Consider the following 19,874-nt stretch of genomic DNA (forward strand, 5'->3'; position numbering starts at 1 on the left):
TCGAAAAACGGGTGGGCTTGTACAGAAGCAGCAGTGTGAGTCTGCAGGTGTCAACAACAAAATAATAAAACACACCCTCATTAGCACAAAACTTTTAAGATTTGATTTTTCATAGTTCTAACCAGAGAAAGGACCAGAATGTTAAGACGAATATTACAGATGGTGAGTCAAATCCTCACAGACATTCAGTTGCATGTGATATGTAGCTCGTCGGGCCTGACACTGAATGATGGCCTTGTGCAAGATTGATAAATAATGCCTTCTCTTGTGTTGTCTTGAGGACAGTCTCAAATCGTAAATGAAAAAGACATGTTTTGTTCTTGAGGAACAGTAAATATCATGATAATGTCATTCTGCGTAAATGTTTACATGGAGACTGAGCTGTTAGCTTGTTAGCGGGCTACATTGCTTTTTACAGTTACTTATTAATGAGTCGCTTTATGATTAACAACAAGTAACGGCAGGGTGTCATCTTTGTTCATTCTGTCTAAAAGACGGTCCTTTTGAAATGGGTAGTGTAAATATATTTGCAATGATTTGTGACTCACTCTGGATGATGTCCATTAATTGTAATGTCTGATGTGTCGGATCCTCTTGTTATAGTCACGCAGCCCAGCAGCAGCTGACAACCTAGGATTCCTTAATTTTTTGCTTGGTATTCATGTAAGCTCTGACTGTAATGATTGTCAGTTGTCGTGCATGGGAGAAGATGTGCAGTTATCTCCATTCAGCAATTCATTGAATCTGTATCTTGCTCTACCTTAAAAAGAAAAGCGGGTTCAGCTAAACCAACATTAGCTAAAACATGTGCAATTAGGTTTTTGGTTCAGCACCAGGCAACATTTTTGCAGTCCACCATGCTAGTATAACTGTTATTTATTTATTAATTAATTTATTAATTTTAATGTAACGTTTTTATTAAAATATAATTTATACTTGTGATGTCAGAGCTCAGTTATTATTATTATTATTATTCTGTGCTCCTTAATAATTTTCTTCGAAAAAATTATTATAATTTTTTTGTATGCTTTGATGCAGTTATTGGAAATGGAAGTCTTTTGGAACAGTATAAATGTATTTGTCACTTTAGCTCAATTTAATGCAGCCATGCAATCCTGAAAGTATTACCATAACATAATCTTTATATTTATTTTATTTTATTTTTATTGTAACAAATATTTTAAACAATATCATATAACAAATATTATAATATTTTTTATTATATAAATAGTTATGCATCTCAGATATTTTCTACATCTTCGTATCATTTGCTGTACTGCCTTTACTTAGAAATGAATTAACTTCAGATTAAAATGGTAATACAGTCTTTTACAAATTTGCTGTATAAAATGTTACTACTTTATCCTTAAAATAATAAAACAAACCAAAATTTTAAGGTTGTTAGGTTATATTAGGTTAGCTAGGTTATATTAAAATAAAATTGCAAAAATAAATGCATTTTTTCCTTTTAGGTGTGACGTGAATATTTATTTGCCAGGTCACCCAGCTCATGTCTTAAACGTTATAATTATTTAACGTGCTGCTTTTTTTTTGCATAGGAAAGGCTGCATTTTTATTTCATTCTTTTAAATCAAGACAATGTTAAATTGTGAGGCGTCAAAGACATTCACTTTCACGAGTGACAGGAAAGCTGAGTGTGAGATCTCATGGTGATTAAAGAGCAGCTTCCAACCACTGTGACATCTTGTGATCTGACAGTAGACACACATGAAATGTCAAGGGCATATCAATGTTAGAAAACAGTATTGTTTGACATCATACCGCTCTCGTTGCCAAGACCGAGGGAAACGCTAAACGCCCCTCTTGCTGAGTATTTTGTTTCAGCCCGATGCATGGCCTTGTATGAATGACAGCAGTGCATTGCACATCCCAAGAAGCGAAAAAAAGCCGCCTTTGCTTTTACACATTGTGAATGACATGCAGCGAGCAGGCCAAGCCAGCTCTCAGTCCTGATCGGCTTCACAGATACCTGATCAGCTGAGCCAGACCTGAATAGTGTGATGTAATGAGATGAATTTTATCACAGCTGACGTCTGCCTCAAGTTCTTCCTTTCTCTGCTTTCTCTGCTTTCTCTGTCTTTATCTTTGTGGAAATAGACTCCTGGGAAAGGAGGCTCCCAGAGCTCAGAGTCTGAGCAGCCGTCTGCTGATATGAATAATGAGTCCTCAGAGGTAAGCTGAATTAAATTTATAACCCTACCATATTACTGGCAAAATGCCTCATTGCCTAAAGGTTTTTCTCTTTCAGATGCTGAAATGATAAGAGTGTGTTGTATTCAAGCCTGTTTTGGGGGATAGTTAGCTTTCATCATTTACTCGCTCTCATTTTCTCTGTACAAGATTTGTTGTTAAAATGAACATTTATCAAAATGTTGCTCTTTTCCCGTAAAATGAAAGTGAATGGTAAACCGTTGTCACCAAGCTTTTGAAATGACAAAGAAAAACACCATCAATTTAGTCTATATGAATCAAGTCTTTTATGTCCTTTATGTGAGGAACGAACGTTGTTGTCGCTTTTGCAGCTATCAAATCTCATTCATGTCTCTATATATTTGCGTAAGGAACACTTGCATACAAGGTTTTTATCAGATGCCAAATGTTAGAGGTTATCGTGTGTCTTGTAATCAGCCGTAAGAGGTTAATCTTTGAAACACAAATTAAGAAATTAAAATGAAACCTGATAGGGGTTTCTGTCCATCCAGTGAAAGTCCAGGTAAACAAACTGCTTTCATGTTTACCAAATATGATTCACTGGTGAATGAAAGTCTAAATTAAGATTTGGACTAAACCGCTTGATTCATACGGATTTGTTTTACAGTGCCTTTTTACTTAACTGTTTACTTTTTTTGGATCTATAAAGTGTTAGTTGCCTGAACTTTCAATGGACGGATAGAAACCTTTCAGGTCTTAATTTATGTTTTAAAGACTAATCCAAGTTTTCTGGATTCGGAACAACATTAGGAAGTGTTAATTCTTGGATAAACAAACCATTAAGATATTTTTGGTATTTTATGGTCACCATTGGCTTCCTTAGGGGCCATTCACAAATAAAGCATTTTTCCCCTAATTAATTTCCCCCAACATATTTCCCAGGGTCTTGCACAGGATTCAGATTTCTAAAAATAAGGCAGACAAGACGTATTTCAACTTCTCTTCCGTTTTAAACAATGCATTCTCGGGAACGGCTCTTTAATGTAGTATGACCATCTCCTTTTGTGGTATTAATATTAAGATATTTATTTTTGAATTGAACTCTCTTTTACTGACCGACGTATGGAGATGTTAAGTTATGCGTTCTTTGCTGTTTTGTAACTTCATCTGATTTCATTGTGGTGTTAACTTGCTTGTCCACAGGGCTTCATTTGTCCCCAGTGTATGAAGTCACATAACTCTGCTGAAGAGCTCTTCAAACATTATGAGGTGTTCCATGAGCCAGGAGACCAGCCGTCCCCCTTCACCCCTGGCAGGTGGGCTTCTCTAATATTAAACCCTTCTTGCTCCCTTTGCTGTCAGAGAAACTCCATCACTCAGCCAGATAATCTAGCAGTCTATTTAATATAAAAGCAAACTACTTAAACAATACAGAAAGAACTAAATCATATTGTTAGTCATTAATTTGAAATGTGTATATATAATAAAGGCTTGTGCTTTTCTTGCTAAGGGAGGATCTAGCCCTTCTTCGACAGGAAGTCCAAGATTTACAGGCTTCACTGAAGGTATTCTGCCTTTGACTCCCACCCTTCTTTTATCTTATCAGCCTTAGTATGCATGAAATGTGCATCACTCATAGCACCATTACTCAATAATGTCATTTCCACTGGATACGTGTATTGGGTTTAAAATCGCTGATGTGCAATTCTTGTGTGTGTTTTCAGGAGGAACGCTGGTTTTCTGAAGAATTGAAAAAAGAATTAGACAAAGTACAAGGACAGATAACAACTAACAAAGTAAATGATTTGAAATGCTTGATTGGTTGTTCAAACTGAAATCAGAGATGAATTAAGAAAAGCTCACCCTTTTCATTATGTCTATTGATTACTAAAGAAATGTTTGCTGTGTTCTCTAATTGAATTGATGGATGTGTATTGGTTTTAGGGCCCACAGAGTGATGGTACTAGTGAAGAATCAGGTTAGTTGAGTAGTGTTAATTTTATTCATTAAAGGAATGTACTGGGTTCAGTAAACATTAGGCTCAATCAATAGCTCACTGGAATCATATTGATTTCCAAATTAACACAGGATATTACACTTTTTAAAAATATATATATATATATATATATATATATATATATATATATATATATATATATATATATATATATATATATATATATATATATTTTACTTCAAAACTTCTATTTAACTTCATTCAAAAAAAAAAAATATATATATATAATTAATTTATTTTAATTTAAAATTAAATATAATTTAACTTCATTCAAAAAATTAAGGGCTATATCAAAATTGCTTGTCACGGGTGCATAAGTTTAAATGTTTTGTTTTAAAGCATAATCATACATTTTGTGATTTTTGCAGTCAGTATTTCTTTCTTCTCAGAGCTCGAGTTGAGGCTTAATGAATCTGAGACAGAGAAGTTCAACATCAAACAAATGAAAGACTTGTTTGAACAAAAAGCTGCTCAGCTCTTAACTGAGATAGTTGGTAAGTTTTATAGGTTTTATTGTTTTATTCCTGCATTTTATTTTCATGTGAATTTTTAAAAGGTTTTTTTATACTTAATATTATATAAAAAGTAGTTGTCAAACAAATTTTCACAATTAATGGCATCCTAAATAAATCTTTTTGTTTATATATGTATGTGTACTATATATATTTTAAGTGGATGTATAAATACAAACATACACGTTATACAAACATATATATTCTATATATTCATATATATTCTATGTATGTGTGTGTAAATATTGTAAATATTTTCTAAATATAAACTGTGTGTACAAACGTGCCCAGTACAAACATGCATATTACGCAAATGTTTAATAGCACTAATACAAAAAGATCTGATCAAGGCTAGTTCTAAAATAAAATGAAATTAAATGAAAAATAGAATAAAATGTAATGAAAAACAAAGCAAAATAAAATGACTTTAAAGGAACACGTGCTTTATATCCCAGACATCAAATCTCGTTATGATGAGGAGAAAAGCATGAGAGAAGCACTGGAGCAAAGGCTGACCAAATTAAACCAAGATCTGCAGAAAGAGAAACAGGAGAAAGAGAAACTGGCGGCAGAACTGGTAATATCACATTTATTGTCTCATGATAATTAATGAGTTTGCATCCTCTCAGCTGCTGCCGCCCATACCTCATCAACCTCTTACCACATCAGTCTCTCCCGGCTTAATCCTGTCTGTTATTGGCTCTCCTCCAGCTCCAGAGGCCCGGAGTGGAAGACGTGGAGGTGTTGAAGAAAGAGCTGGTGCAGGTGCAGACGCTCATGGACAACATGACCCGTGAGAGGGAGGAGGAGTCAGAGCGCCTCAAGAGCCAATACGAACAGCTGCAGGCCAACTTCACTACCTCAGAGGTGAGCTCGAACCTGCTGTGACCTTGTCTGCACTAAACAACTAACATAAGTACAGAGTTTCCATGATGTTTTGCTTTACAAACAGTCGATCTCTGCTGTTTATTCGGAAAATGTAAGTATTGATAGAAGTCGGACAAATATGGAGACTCATGCCAGAATCAATAGCTTGGGAAGGCAGAGATAATGAAAGGTCATTTTGAGACAGCGACAAGCAGCTGACCTTTGAATGGGTGCAACAGTGACGTCACTTCGCCCGTTGAAGCAAACCGAGATTGTGAATGACTGTAAATGGCTGGTTTGATGATTTACCCCGAAAACTGAAGTTATTTAAAACTCGCAAGCCATTTTGTGCTATAAGTTTCAATCGTAATGTCGTATACGAATGTGTTTGCTAAACATCTAAGGGTCACACCGACTGTCCTCTCAAACAGATTCCTGAGGTTAACCATTAACTCACTGGCAGGCCTCCCACCTCTGAGTGTTTCCTGTAAACATGCCTATAATCGCCTACACTTCTGACCTAAAAATTATATAAGGTCCCACAAAAGCAGAATTGTTCTGGTTCGTAGATCATTACAAACGGATCACTCAGGTGTACGTTTTCAGATATTTTGGTTCGACTATAGTCGATGTACCTAATACAGAGGCTGCCATCTAGTGACGGTACAATGAAATGTTAAGGTCGCTGGCATCACTCTATTTTCACAGTATGCCTCCATAGATCCATTAGATTATAGTGTGTCTGTTTTAGGCCCTAGAGAGCTGTCTAGTTAAGCAATAATATGCAGCCTAGTAATGGAGTTGTTCCTCTCATGGCTCACACACAAAGTTAATTAATTTTGTACTAGATGTTATCTTTTGATACTTTTTAGTGCACTACATTTCACGTCTGCTGAGCTCACCAAGTATGCATTAATTTGATAAAAAATACAGTAAAACATTAATGTTGTGATATATTTTTACAAAGTAATTACACTTTGGCCTAAATAAGAAGTACATTTTGGCCTAGTTTCGTGGACAGTGCTTAGGCTAAGCCAGGATTAGGCCTTAGTTTAATTAGGACATTTAAGTAATTTTGATTAACTTGCCTTAGAAAAAGCGTTACTGGTGTGCATCTTGAGACGAAACAAAGGCACTGATGTATATTAAGATATTAAGTTTAGTCAAATAGTTGAGACTGTTTGTTAAAATGTAACTTATTTCTGTAATGGTAAAATTATTAGCGGCCATTATTACTTTAGTCTACACTGTCACATGATCTTTCAGAAATACTACTGATATGCTGATTACAATGCTAAAATCTATAATTTACTGTTATTTTTAATCAATTAATTGTGTCCTTACTGAAGAAAAGTATTCATTTCTTCAAAAACAAAAAAACGTACTGACCCCAGACTTTTCAACAATGTATATTTTCTATTTCTAGCATTAGAAGCATGCCTAAATGTGCACTCTGTGCTGGCAGCTCAGCAGAGTTTGAAACACAGCCAGCGTTCTGCCCTAAAGTACTTGTCATAACCTGTAGACGCAGTGTATTGGCACCTCTGTCTCTGTACTGTGTGTCCTGTCTCACCTCACTGGTCTGTGTTTGTGTGTCCTTCTCCCTCGTTTACCCTTCACTTAACTCTGCACCTGCTTTGCTCGCTCTTGGAGATTCATAAACTGGAGGTAACAATTTCTCCTCTCGAATTCCTCAACACCCTATTTATCTTTATCTTTAAGTTGCTAGATGTTGTGCAGTATTGAAGTAGTCTTTCCTAATGTCTGTGTTATATGTTCTTCATGTAATCAGCTTTTGATTTTTTTGGTAACACTTTATTTTATGGTTACACCTATTAGTTGCTTATTAGCATGCAAATAACTGGAATATTAGACATTTATTAGTAGTAATTAAGCTCATTTATGTGTCTACGAACTTATACACAAACTTAACATGTTTATGTATAATCCAATACATAAACTTAACTTCCTTACTAATTATTAATAAGCAGTTTAATAATTTATTGAGGGAAAAGTTGTAATTAATAGTTACTAGTAACTAGTGCTACAGATTTACAATGTAATGTTCTTTTAATTTTGCAGTGTCAATAAAATGAATATATTTTTTAAATCTCTTAATAATCTTTTTTTAATAATTTCTTTCTCTTTGTTTTGCCATGTGCAAAAATGTCATATTTTGGTCAGAGTAGATGGCATATTAAAAATAACATGGAAATAAATGACACGGTGAAGGTTGAAAGTATAGTCACAGTCTAGTTTCTGTGCCCACAAAACAGCAGAACATTTTCACAGAATTTGAACAATATGAAGATTACAGTAGCATTACTGAGTAAAATGTACTGTAAAATGATCAACGGTACTAGGCCTACATGACTGCACCTCTGTCCCTCTCAGCTTCTGTTTTCATCAAAGTACAGGCTATACTTTGACTGGGCTTTTTTGATCTCACATTTGCATGCTTGTTTGTAGAAAACGATTGCTCAGTTGAAGGCAGAACTGGAGAAGGGTCCTCAGGAGGCAGCGGTCTACACCCAACAAATCCACCAATTACAGAGCAGCCTCAACAACTACCAGCAGCAGACCCAGGTAACACTCACATATACAAACAGATGGAGACATGCTTTGTCTAGAGTTACTGGACCACCATAAGCAACAAGGCATGTGCTGTATGCTCACACCAAATCCAGCTGTATATTTTAATGGCCTACTTTACAGCTTCACAGAACACACGCCGGTGCCAGCTATGTTAAGACCCACTTCCAAATATAAGTTTACTGTATCGCCGTTTACAAGCGTCACCAGCTGGCTTTCAGGAAATGGCCCAACACATTTCATAGGAAGCTTCTCGGGCTGCTGGCTCCGTGTGTCCAGTCCAAAGTCGCCCCATTGACCTGTCAGCACACCGTGTGTTTTTGATTGGCCGTTAAAGAGTGTTGACAGACACATCGCAGATGCTGTGTAATTAAAGCAGCAGGGAGCGATTCGTCTCGTGCCTGTTGTGGCGGTCAGAGCGATATACAGCCACAGGTAATGACCCACAACTCTCTAGTCCATTGTTCAAGTTGTCAGGACGGGATTAGGAGATCAGACTCCAAAGGCGGGCAGGCTTCTGAAAAAATGGTACTGATAGGATTTGAAATAGGAGCGATTAAGGGGTCGTTAATAGAACCATCCCTGTGAAGTGTCCTGCGGGATATATATAAACGATAATTTCAAGTTCAAAAGGAAGTTGCATGCAAAGGACAGGAATAAGAAATAGGGCAAACTAAAACTTGACAATGAAACTTGACAATAGCTATTGCTTGACAATGCTATTCAACGTTAATTCATGTCGTTTTATAATATAAAGTATGTTCATTCATGCAACTAAAATGTTATGCAGATATCAATAATCTAGATTCACAAATTATATTATGTGACCACAAAAACAGGCTTAAGTTGCATGAGTATATTTGTAATAATAGCTAAAATACACTTCCATGAAGATGTTTTGTTAATTCTGTAAATATATTAAATCTGTTTTTTTGAATAGTAATATGCTTTCCTAAGAACTTCATTTGGACAACTTTAAAGCGATTTTCACAATATTAAGATAAGATAAAATAAGATTTGTTTTCTAATATTGTCCTATCCTATCCTATCCTTAGGACTGGTTTTGTGGTCCACGGTAAAAAAAAAGTATGTACATTTTAACAGCTTTACATATTTATTATTATAACATATGTATTATTCATACATTATATAATAATTATGTTCATTACACTTTTTTTTATTTACGTATACAAGCAGGCATTTTAATGTGAAATTATGTAACGTTCTTTATTGTAAATAATTAAGACATTTTGCAATCCCCCTGCAAGTTACCTCAAGTAGGTTTTGGTTGAAAACCGCTGCTCTAAAATACACGAAGCAGGGTGACTAGAAAAAAAACATCATACAGCTTCAGATCGGCTTAACTTAATCATGACATTTTAAGTTTTGGGGGAACTATTCCATTAAGACTCTTTCATAGACTTGAAGGACCAAACAGAAAATGGGCCAATGCAAGAAGACACTGTTGTTAACAGCAAGACATGACAAAATGTGACCTTATCTGCCTTGCCCTTTTTAATAGCTGTGACAGGCAAAGGTCACAGCACAATTTCCCTGCCCTCATAAAACTCATAAACCCTCATAAGAGAGATCCCTACGCTATCCCAGAATTCCCAGATATTTGTCAGCATGATACAACTTGGCATCGTATTGGTTATTGGTGCTCTGTACAGTGTGCATAGGCTGGTGAGGAATGCATTATAATTAACTGCTATAATACGACAGTTAGTTTTGTACGATGAGTTGGTCTAATTATTCCTCTATGCCTCAGCTTTTGACAGATAAGTTATCTCGTAAGGAGAAGGAGAATCAGGAACTTGATGAGCGTCTGAGTCAGGAGCAGGCCTCTAAAAAGAGTCTTCAGGCTAGTCTGCACCAGAAAGACCTGGAGCTCCAGGAGAGCCAAGCCCGGGTGTCATCGGGAGAGTCAGCTCTTAGTCGGGTGCAGGCTGAATTGACCGAACGTGGGGAGGAGGCTACACGACTAAGACGGGAACTCGGTGAGCTGGAGAAGAACCACCAGGAGGTGAAGGCAGAGAGGAAGCAACTTCAACAGCAGAGAGAAGATAAAGAAACCCAGGGTCTGCAGCAGCAAAGTGAGATCAGCCAGGTTAGTAAATAACTGTACAGTATTTTATAGATGTATACATTATACGTTTTTAGAATTTAATCCACCAATTCTTAATGAAATCAATCAATCATCCTTTGATACTATAATCAGGCTCTCGTACTTTCATCCTCTCTAGCTGCATGCGAAGCTGCTGGAAACCGAGCGTCAGTTGGGGGAGCTGCAGGGACGACTGAAAGAGCAGAGACAGCTGTCAGGAGAGAAACTCAAAGATCGGGAACAGCAGGTGGCAGACCTGCAGCTTAAACTCTCCCGCTCGGACGAGCAGGTAAAGACAGAAAAAACAGCTGATTATTACAGATTTTTACAGCACTGCACATACAAACTGGAAGACTTGGATCACGTGAATGAAGGCATCCTAAGAATAATTAGTGCTGTAGTCAGTGTGTTAACTTATAATGTGTGTTTACATACAAAACTAGACTAAGTAATTATTACTATGGCGGACTTGAGTGTCTTGTTTTCACTTTTAATCACTGCACTTGTCTCTCTTTCTGTGTGATTGCATAACTGTGCTTTCGTGTAGTTAAAGGAGAGCTCTACCAAGTCTACTGACCTGCAGCATCAGCTGGACAAATCCAAACAGCAGCACCAAGAACTGCAAACACTTCAACAGAGCACTAATGGGAAACTTAGGGAAGCACAGGCAAGCATAACTGTCACATCTCATTAAGAGTTTCACCAGTGCAAGTTTCTATGAAAAGCAATATTCAGCATTCAGGAAAACAAATAAGTATTAATAGTAATTGTGCTGCTTTAATATTTTTGTGGAAACTGTGACAGATGTGTTCCTTTGACCTATGCAGAATGACCTGGAGCAGGTGTTGCGTCAGATCGGGGACAAGGACCAGAAGATCCAGAACCTTGAAGCTCTGCTGCAGAAGAGCAAGGACAGCGTGAGCCAGCTGGAGGCAGAGAGAGAGGATCTGTGTGCTAAGATCCAGGCCGGTGAAGGAGAGGCAGCTGTGCTGAATCAGCTGAAAGAGAAAAATCACTCACTACAGGAACAGGTACTGGACACTGCACTAGTGTGTGTCTGCACCTTCCTGCTCTTTGAACAAGGCAGATGCTCATTCTAGTTTTCCACCCACATGTTCATTCAGATTACGCAGCTGACCGACAAGCTCAAGAACCAGTCAGAGAGCCACAAACAGGCTCAGGACAACCTTCACGAGCAGGTGCAGGAGCAGAAAACCCATCTGCGCTCAGCACAAGACCGCTGCCAGAGTCTAGAGACCACCATCTCTGAGCTTACCACACAGCTCACAGAGAGCAAAGAGAAGATTGCCCAGCTAGACACACAGGTGCTGTGCTGTGATTTGCTCATAATTATTTCAAATGATAATGTAAATATGAAAATGATGTCCATTTCTGTATAGTTGTTATTGTATATTAAAACAAAGACAATTAAGAATATTTTTATAATACTAGTAAAAAGGCTGATAACAATGACAAGCACAGAAAAGCTAAACCTTTAACAAAAATGGAAATTGAAAATCTAGAATTATCTATATAACTATTAATCTATAATATAACTATAATATAATAAAATATTAATAAAAATATAACAAATATTAATACATAATATAATAGTTTATTAGTGCTGTCTAATTATTCGCATCTAAGATAAAAGTATTTCAGCCTAAGGATTTATAGATAATAAAAATAAAGAAAAAATAAAGTTTATTCATATTAATTTATTGTCACCAAATTATATATTAAAAAAATTATTTATATTTAATAAATGATGTATTACTTTTTTGTCTTATAGCTAAAGGCCAAGACTGAGATGCTGTTGTCTGCTGAAGCAGCAAAAAATGCCCAGAGAGCTGACTTGGAGAACCACCTAGAGACTGCCCAGAATGCATTGCAAGATAAGCAACAAGTATGTACAATTGCTTTGACACCATTTGAGCCTCGTATATTTATATCCAATACAAGAATATAATTTTGTTCTAAGTTCACAGTTGTTATTTTTGTGTGTGTTTCTGCAGGAGTTGAGTAAAGTGCAGGCTCAGCTGGAGGAGCAGGGCCGCAGGCTGCAGGAGAAGCAGGAGCAGTGCTCTCAGCTGGAGACCAGTCTGAAGGATAGCCGAGACAAACTGCTGACTGCAGAGCAGAGGATAGAGACACTGGAGACCCAGACCAAGGTCAGCGTCACTGCAGCACATTTCTGCTTCGTCATCATCACTTCATTTTGAAAATGCTAGAGGCCTGTTGTGATTGTTACGGATGCCAAACGACAATATTGATAAGAAAGTGTTCTTGAAATAAGTAATTATGCCGAAATAATGACAATGTTTATTTTATTAAAAATTCTTGACAATTACATGGAATTGTATTAATAAAATTTTTCCATATGCATTGTATTTTTATTTATTTATTTATTTATTTTTTTTAAATGAAATTTCTGTAATCTGATGGTTTGTTTTCCTGTGTGCATTTTTGTCTTTCCATAGAAAGTAGAGGTAGAATTAACTGAACTCCGCTCTGGAAGAGAACAGGCTCAGAAGGAGCAGCAGATGCGGAAGAAGCAGATCAGTGAGCTGGAGATGAAGACAAAGGAGCTGAACCGTCTTTTAGACTCTGAGAAACAAGGGTACCTTGTGTGAAAAAATTTAAAATGTTAAAGACAGAAATGTTTTAATGAGCAGTTTTCTTTTCAGTCTTGGCTCATTTACATGATCTGATTTTAAATTGCATCTTCACTTATATATTTATTTCTCTGAAGAAAAAGATATTATATGTGTTCATTCAATAAAACAGTTTGATGTGAGGATTTCTTTTAAATAAATTAATACTTTTTTCATACCCCACACTTTACATATGAGTACAGATCAGAGGCATGACTTATTAATATTCCTTTTCCTTTGTGTCTCAGTGCTGCCACCCAGCAAGAGGAGTTGAAGAAGAAAACATCAGCCCTCTCTGAAACAAAACAACAGCTGGAGAAAGCAGAGCAGGAGCGAGTAACCCTGCAGGCCAGCCTGGATAAACTGACTCAGGAGGGTCAGAAGCGGCAAGCAGAGCTGGATAAGAAAGTTCAGGGACTGAGTGCAGATCTTAAGAAAGCTCAGGAGGAGAAGGAAGCTCTGACTAAAGAAATGGCAACGGTGAAAGAGGCTCTGAGCACAGCTTCTAAAGCTCTCAAAGAGAGCCAGACTCAATTAGAGGCAGAGAAGAGAACCAGCAAGGCCACTTTGGAGGAGAAGGTGAGAAGTTGTGTATGTACAAAAAGATCTAATTTATCTAATTTATAGTGTGACAAGAAACAATTATCAAATTGTGTGCTATTTATTTAAAGGTAGTTCAGTACAAGCACACTTTTTCATGCAAACCTTTTCACAGAAACCTCAATATCAAGCTTTCTCTAATTTGCAGGAGAAGTTTTATCAGAAAACACAGCAAGAGCTTCAGAAAAACACAGAGACCGCTTCTAAAGAGCTCAGCCATGTCAAAGGTCAGCTGGAGAAATCGATAGAGGTAAGATTGTGCATTATAAGTCCATTTATATTTCAAGAAAGCATTGATTAAGACCTTTATGTACCCTCATGTTAGAGCAATTTGATAATTATGTTGAATCTTTTAGGCAGAAAAGGGGTTTCAATCTCAGTTTATCGCACTGAACACTCAACTGAAACAGTCTCAAGATACGCTGAAAGAGAAAGAAAACAGTGTACAGCAGCTAAAGACAGAGCTGAAGACAACACAGGGTTCTTTAGGCCAGGAGGTGAAGAAGTTTAAGGCACAAGTGTCCGAGCTGCAGACTTCACTCACTAAAAAGGCATGTAGAATAGACACTTATGTCACTTATGTACTAATATGTTCTATTGTAGGAGACAGTGGGACATGAAATCAATTGAATTGTGTTTCAGACTGAAGAGGAGGCAAAGCTGAAGGAGCAGGTGACGACATTGTCTAAAGATCTCCACTCTGAGAAGAATCGCTGTGCAGAGCTGCAGAAGACCAGTGACAGCACCAAAGAAAGTCTTGCCGCTCTTCAGTCTGATTACTACGGCAAAGAGTCTGAGCTCTCTGCTGTACGCCAGGACCTCAAGGTCTGTTTTATAAAGTACAAGCACACCTTACTAAATGATTCCATGCAGTACCTGATTATTATTATATTATTTGTCATGTAGGTGTGTGAGGAGAAGCTGGTTCTAGCTCAGGAGGAGCTGGTGGCTAACAGAAACCAGCTTAGTGCTCATGAAACCCAGATCCAGGAGCTACAGACGGCCCGCACAGAGATGGAAAAAGGCCTCAGCAAGAGAGACGAGAAAATCAAACAACAGGTGGAGGCTCTACAGAAGCTCCAACAACAACAGGTAATAAAATATGCTGCAGATTTTTTAGATATCACCATAGTGCCCTCAAGCAAGTCTTTGAACCACAGAATTTTATGTGGTGAGAAGGTTATGGAAACACATTCCACTGGTCTTGATGGTATGGCTATAAATAAAGAATCTGTTATAGACACAGCGAGACTACAGTACTACAACCTTCTGTTGTTACCAGGAACTGTTTTAATTTGCTTAGCAACGCAGATATGGAGATTGTTATTTTAGAATATTTATGGAAATAATGTGTTGTTCACCTGACTGTCTTTTTTTTCAGGAACAAACTGAGGAGCAGCTGAAGAAGGAGAAGGCTCAGTGCAAAGAGCTCAAAGAGTGCCAGAGCGTTCTGGAGAAGGACAAAAACAAACTGTCTGCTGATCTTAAAGCCCTGACTGAGAAGAATGAGAAGGTCAGACTGATCACATCTAACCCCAAAACACTTTTATGAATCAGAACAGCCTTAAAATCTGTTACTAATAAAGGTGCATTATTTGCTGTTTCTCTGTAAAAAAAAAAAAAAAAAAAAAGCCTACTGATTTTAATTAATTAATTTAATATTTTCCACAAAATGTTAGTAGAATCCTATAAGTGTCCTAAAACAGCTGCTTTATTCTAAGTCAGTTTCTTCATCGTAGGGACCCCCATGATGAAACTTATTAATAATACTTTTTAATGTCCAATCAAAGTACCTACTTTATTTTACTAACTTTATTTTGTAGGCATTTCAGTTGTGGCATCCTGAGAAATTTCGCTTTCGTATGAGAACTGTTTGGGGTCCATTTTGTTTAATCAGAAGTAAAGAAAAATCTGTAGCGTTGAGAAATAGATTACAATTTACAGCATTTCATATATTATGAAATACTTATTTTAAAATCAATTTTATTCGTGCTGCTTAATAGTTTTGTGAAAACTGTAATACACAAACATTTCATATAATTAAATGTTTCTCCTTAATTGTCCTCTACCGTAAGTGTTTTGATGGCTTTTGGATTCCCATGAATTGTGTCTCTTGCAGGAGCTGAAGGAGCTCCAGGCGGCGAAGCAGCTGCTGATCCAGCAGAAGGTGGAGATGCAGGGGAAGGTGGAGGCGGCTCAGGCATCTCTGGAGAAGGAACAAAGAGAGCATCAGAAGACCAGAGACTCCATCAAACACAAACAGCAGCAGCTCAAAGCTGAGACAGATAAATTACAACAGCAACTGGTACTTATCAAATGTATTTATTTATTTATTTATTTTGAAATACTACTTAACAATTAACAAGTAACCTCTATTGCTGACTTATTTAGCAAAAAATCATTCAAAAGTTCAAATTCTTTTCCTTTCTCAGGCATCAGAAATGAAGGCTAAAGAGGAGGTGGAGAAGCAGAGGGAAGAGGCGGAGGTGAAGATGTCTATGCAGGTGGCGGCACTGAACGAGAACGTGGCGACACTGAAGCGAGAGTGGCAGAGCAGCCAGAGGAGGGTGGGTGAGCTGGAGAAACAGATGGATGAGCTGAGAGGGGAGATTGCCGTGCTGGAGGCCACCGTCCAGAACAACCAGGATGAGAGAAGAGCACTGCTGGAGAGGTTGGACTCCTCTAGATACTTCTTGGGCTTAAAAATAAACAAAGGTGTAAAGAAATGAAACGATCGATTTTGTAATTTTCCAGGTGTGTTCAGGGGGAAGGTGAGATTGAAAAGCTTCAGGCTAAGATGTTGGAGATGCGCAGGAAGTTGGATGACACTACAGCCGCCATGCAGGAGCTTGGCAGGGAGAACCAGTCTTTACAGGTCAGACTGACGCCAACCCCAGACTGAAATTACTGCCCAGTTTTGGTGGTTTTCGCTAGCTGAGGAAGCTTTAGGTTTTAGTCAAATGTGGCTCCTTTTTCCTGTTCCAGATAAAACAGTCGCAGTCTCTCACGCGAAAGTGGGCAGAAGATCATGAGGTGCAGAATTGTATGGCTTGCGGGAAAGGCTTCTCTGTCACTGTCAGAAAGGTCTGAATCACACGCACGCAAACACACACTCACTTTCTTATTTGATGAAGCCGCTCATGGATCAAAGTATGCGATCAATACCGCGTTAATGATCTAACCTATTGATCCACACTTTTGAGTTCAAAGTAGAGTGATCACATGACGTTGCATTAAAACACCTTCCAAGGATTCTCAGTGTAACGTGAAGTAATCTTCTTTTTAAATTATCTTAATTTTGGAAAACATTATTATTTTAGTGTTTTTACTGTGAGTATATATAGTATATGAGTATATATATATATATATATATATATATATATATATATATATATATATATATATATATATATATATATATATACCAGAAATATCTTAGGAATATTTTACCAAATTAATCAAAGGAAATCAAATCAGTGCAAATGACCTACCTTACCCACCTGACCCGAATCATGCCCCCTGTCTTTTACTCCCCCAGCACCACTGTCGACACTGCGGTAACATCTTCTGTGCGGAGTGCTCCGCCCACTGCGCCCTGACGCCCTCCTCCAAGAAGGCTGTCCGAGTGTGCGACAGTTGCTTCGAGGAGCTCCAGGGCTGATCTCCCCTCCCTCCCAAACCCCCGTCCCCCGCAGCCCTCTCTGCACCCGCTCGCCCTGACCTCTCCCGAGGGAACACGAGCAACCAGGAGAGGCCAGCAGAGGGCAGACGCAGAAGCCGCGGGGAGCGCTGAGGAACAGCACGTCACGGTGGTCACTCGATGCTGCCAATCAGATAGAGGGAACACTAAATTAACCCGGCCAGAGCGGCTGTCCTCATCTGTCCAGTGCCTTTGCCACTTATGGGGCCACTTTGAGACCCAGAGGAATCAAAAGGGAGGAACCTCTTGAGCAGATGTAAAATTTGTAATATAAAAATCAGTTTTGTGCTAAAGCACAGCAGCTTTGGCACTCGGGATTGAGTTTTGCGTTAAAAGATTTGAGTGTAAGAGACGGGGGATCGGAGCGAATCTGTGTAGAACCAAAGCAGGGTCCTTATTTGATATATCATATTTGTAAGTAAATGTACAGACAAAAGAGGCACATGTGAATAATTCAGATATAACTGTCACTCGATGGAGACTTTATCATTGTTCATTCAGTGTGGGCATGTTAACAAGGTATGTGGGTGTTACGTACATGCTTGCTTTGCTGCTCTTATGTCTGTTGAAATGAAACACTTGATGTTTGTTTTGCATTCATAATCTCACCAGTACAAGTTGGTGATTCTTTTAAAGATTTACGCACACAAATATGTCTTTTTTTTGTTTTCTTTTATCAATTTGTACATGTTGGATGTACATGTTGCCCTGCTTTTAAGCAATAACCGTGCATTGGGTTTGATTGTGTGATAGTGTATTGAAAATGAATGACGGACCGCTGATTGTGTTTGAAATATCAGCTGCTACAATTCTCTTCAACTTGAGAGGTTTCTCTCATTTCCCGCGAGCCAACACTTTATACTAAATGGCGTAGTTCACCTAAAAAAGTTCCGTTGTCATTTATTCCCCTTCATGTTATTCTAAACCTGTATGAGATTTTCTGTGAGGAATATAAAGGTAGACATTTTGAAGAGTGTTTAGATCCAAACATTGACTTCCATTGTATGTTTGACCTTACGATGAAAGTCAATAGGCAATATCATATTATTTTTTAAGTTGAAAAAATAACGTCCATACAATGAAACTCATTGGGAACCAAAACTATTTTACAACTTTACAAAAAAATAAGTATTTTGTTGTATGTCTTTTATGTTTAGTTACCAAAATGCATTTTTTAAAACGTATATTTTAAAGAATGTTGAGAAGCAAACGGTACCTTGGATGCTTGTCAAATCAAAGTCAGTAGGAACTGAAACTCAGAACATTGTCTTTTTTCTGTTTGTTTTGCAGAACACAAAAGAAGATATTTAAAAAAAGATAATAACTAAGAAAAAGTCGACTGCTTACCAGCATTCTTCAAAGCATCTTATTGTATGCCTTGTTTGTGTTTTAGTTACCAGCATTCTGTTTTGTGGGTTAAAAAAGAAGATATTTTGAAGAATGTTGAGAATCAAACTTAAACATTATCCGTACAATGAAAGTCAATGGGAGCTGAAACTCTTTAATTCACAATATCTCATAAAACTCAAAGTGCAAAATTTAATATTTTTTGGTGAACTGTTCCTTTATTAGAAGCTGAAAGTGTTGTGAGCGTCCTTGTAAGCGCTTGGCGTAGAACTAAATGTGAGCGAGTGCGCTGTAAAGTATGCTTCACCGCATGTGGTTTATGCCATTGCCACATTCTGATGTTTTTGCTTTGCCGAATAGATTGTACGCGGCTTGCGGCGTCGGTGCCACTGTTTGCTGTCGGGTATTGATTGCTTCCTGTTTGTATCGGTAGATGGATTCAGGAGCGTAACGCATAGTGATTCATATGTATCCCAGGATGAATCAAAAGTGTCTCAGGATGTTTCGCGCTCATCACCAGCTCAGTCATGTGACCTGATTTCAGAAAATCGAATAGTTATGAATAACAGCCCTTTAATTGATGTGTGCTGCAGTCGACGACAGTACGATAGAAGCCACTCGGTGCCATGTAACTGGTCAAAACCCTTCATCTGACATCACTTCCTGTTTTCTCTGACCGTTAACAATGCTGTAATTATTAGCAAAGTGTTTGAAGAAAAACAGGTTGTGCAGCTTGCAAATAAAGCTAATTTGTGACCGCATATGCAAAGTGCATCACTTGTAGGTTTTTGGATCAGCACTACTCACTAACAGTATCTGTTATATGGTTGTCACGCATTATTATTATGGATTGATTCATATATTTTGATGTGCTGAACAGCAGGGTGTTCACGTTCATGTTGTGGTAATGTGTTTGTGTGCCTTATATCAAGGTTCGTTTCTGTCACGTGTGCATTTTTGAAAGAAGACAGGCACTGGAAGAAAAATCTATCGGAGTATAGTAAATGAGTTAAAAAGTTTTAATAAATATTGCATCATAGTGAATGTGATTTCAGGTTAATTGGTTTGTTTGCCTGAAGGTTCTGACTCAAACGAAAAGCATCTGAACTACGTCACCACCCAAGATTTTTTGTTGAGGAAAAAAAAAAATTGTTCAATGGTATTGTTTTCTAAATTTTCATCATGTTTAAAAGTAAATAATAAACTAGCTGTTTCTATTTTCGTTCAGTGTCCTGCAAAGTTATTTAATATTTATCCACTAATGTATATTTATATACTGGAGTATATGGTTTTATATGTTTAATAT

At 37.5% G+C, this 19,874-nt stretch overlaps 1 protein-coding gene across 2 annotated transcripts; it reads left to right on the forward strand.

The window, feature by feature from the left end:
* Positions 1–19,790, forward strand: eea1 (early endosome antigen 1). 2 transcript variants are annotated; one of them, XM_043264711.1, is made up of 30 exons: positions 1–162; positions 2,119–2,193; positions 3,376–3,488; positions 3,683–3,737; positions 3,897–3,968; positions 4,117–4,150; positions 4,579–4,683; positions 5,157–5,278; positions 5,413–5,568; positions 7,222–7,236; positions 8,038–8,154; positions 9,932–10,270; positions 10,407–10,556; positions 10,815–10,934; positions 11,095–11,298; positions 11,392–11,592; positions 12,060–12,173; positions 12,283–12,438; positions 12,748–12,887; positions 13,170–13,500; positions 13,670–13,771; positions 13,878–14,072; positions 14,164–14,346; positions 14,428–14,613; positions 14,903–15,034; positions 15,641–15,826; positions 15,954–16,192; positions 16,276–16,396; positions 16,507–16,605; positions 17,060–19,790. In XM_043264711.1, the coding sequence occupies exons 1-30, from the start codon at positions 139–141 to the stop codon at positions 17,180–17,182; spliced, it is 4,209 nt and encodes a 1,402-aa protein (XP_043120646.1). In that variant the 5' UTR covers positions 1–138; the 3' UTR covers positions 17,183–19,790. The 2 variants fall into 2 exon arrangements, with proteins under 2 accessions (XP_043120646.1, XP_043120647.1); XM_043264712.1 differs by lacking the exon at positions 7,222–7,236.
* The last annotated feature ends 84 nt before the right edge of the window (positions 19,791–19,874 follow it).

This window comes from Puntigrus tetrazona, chromosome 18 (assembly GCF_018831695.1).
Source record: "Puntigrus tetrazona isolate hp1 chromosome 18, ASM1883169v1, whole genome shotgun sequence".
NCBI lineage: Eukaryota > Metazoa > Chordata > Actinopteri > Cypriniformes > Cyprinidae > Puntigrus > Puntigrus tetrazona.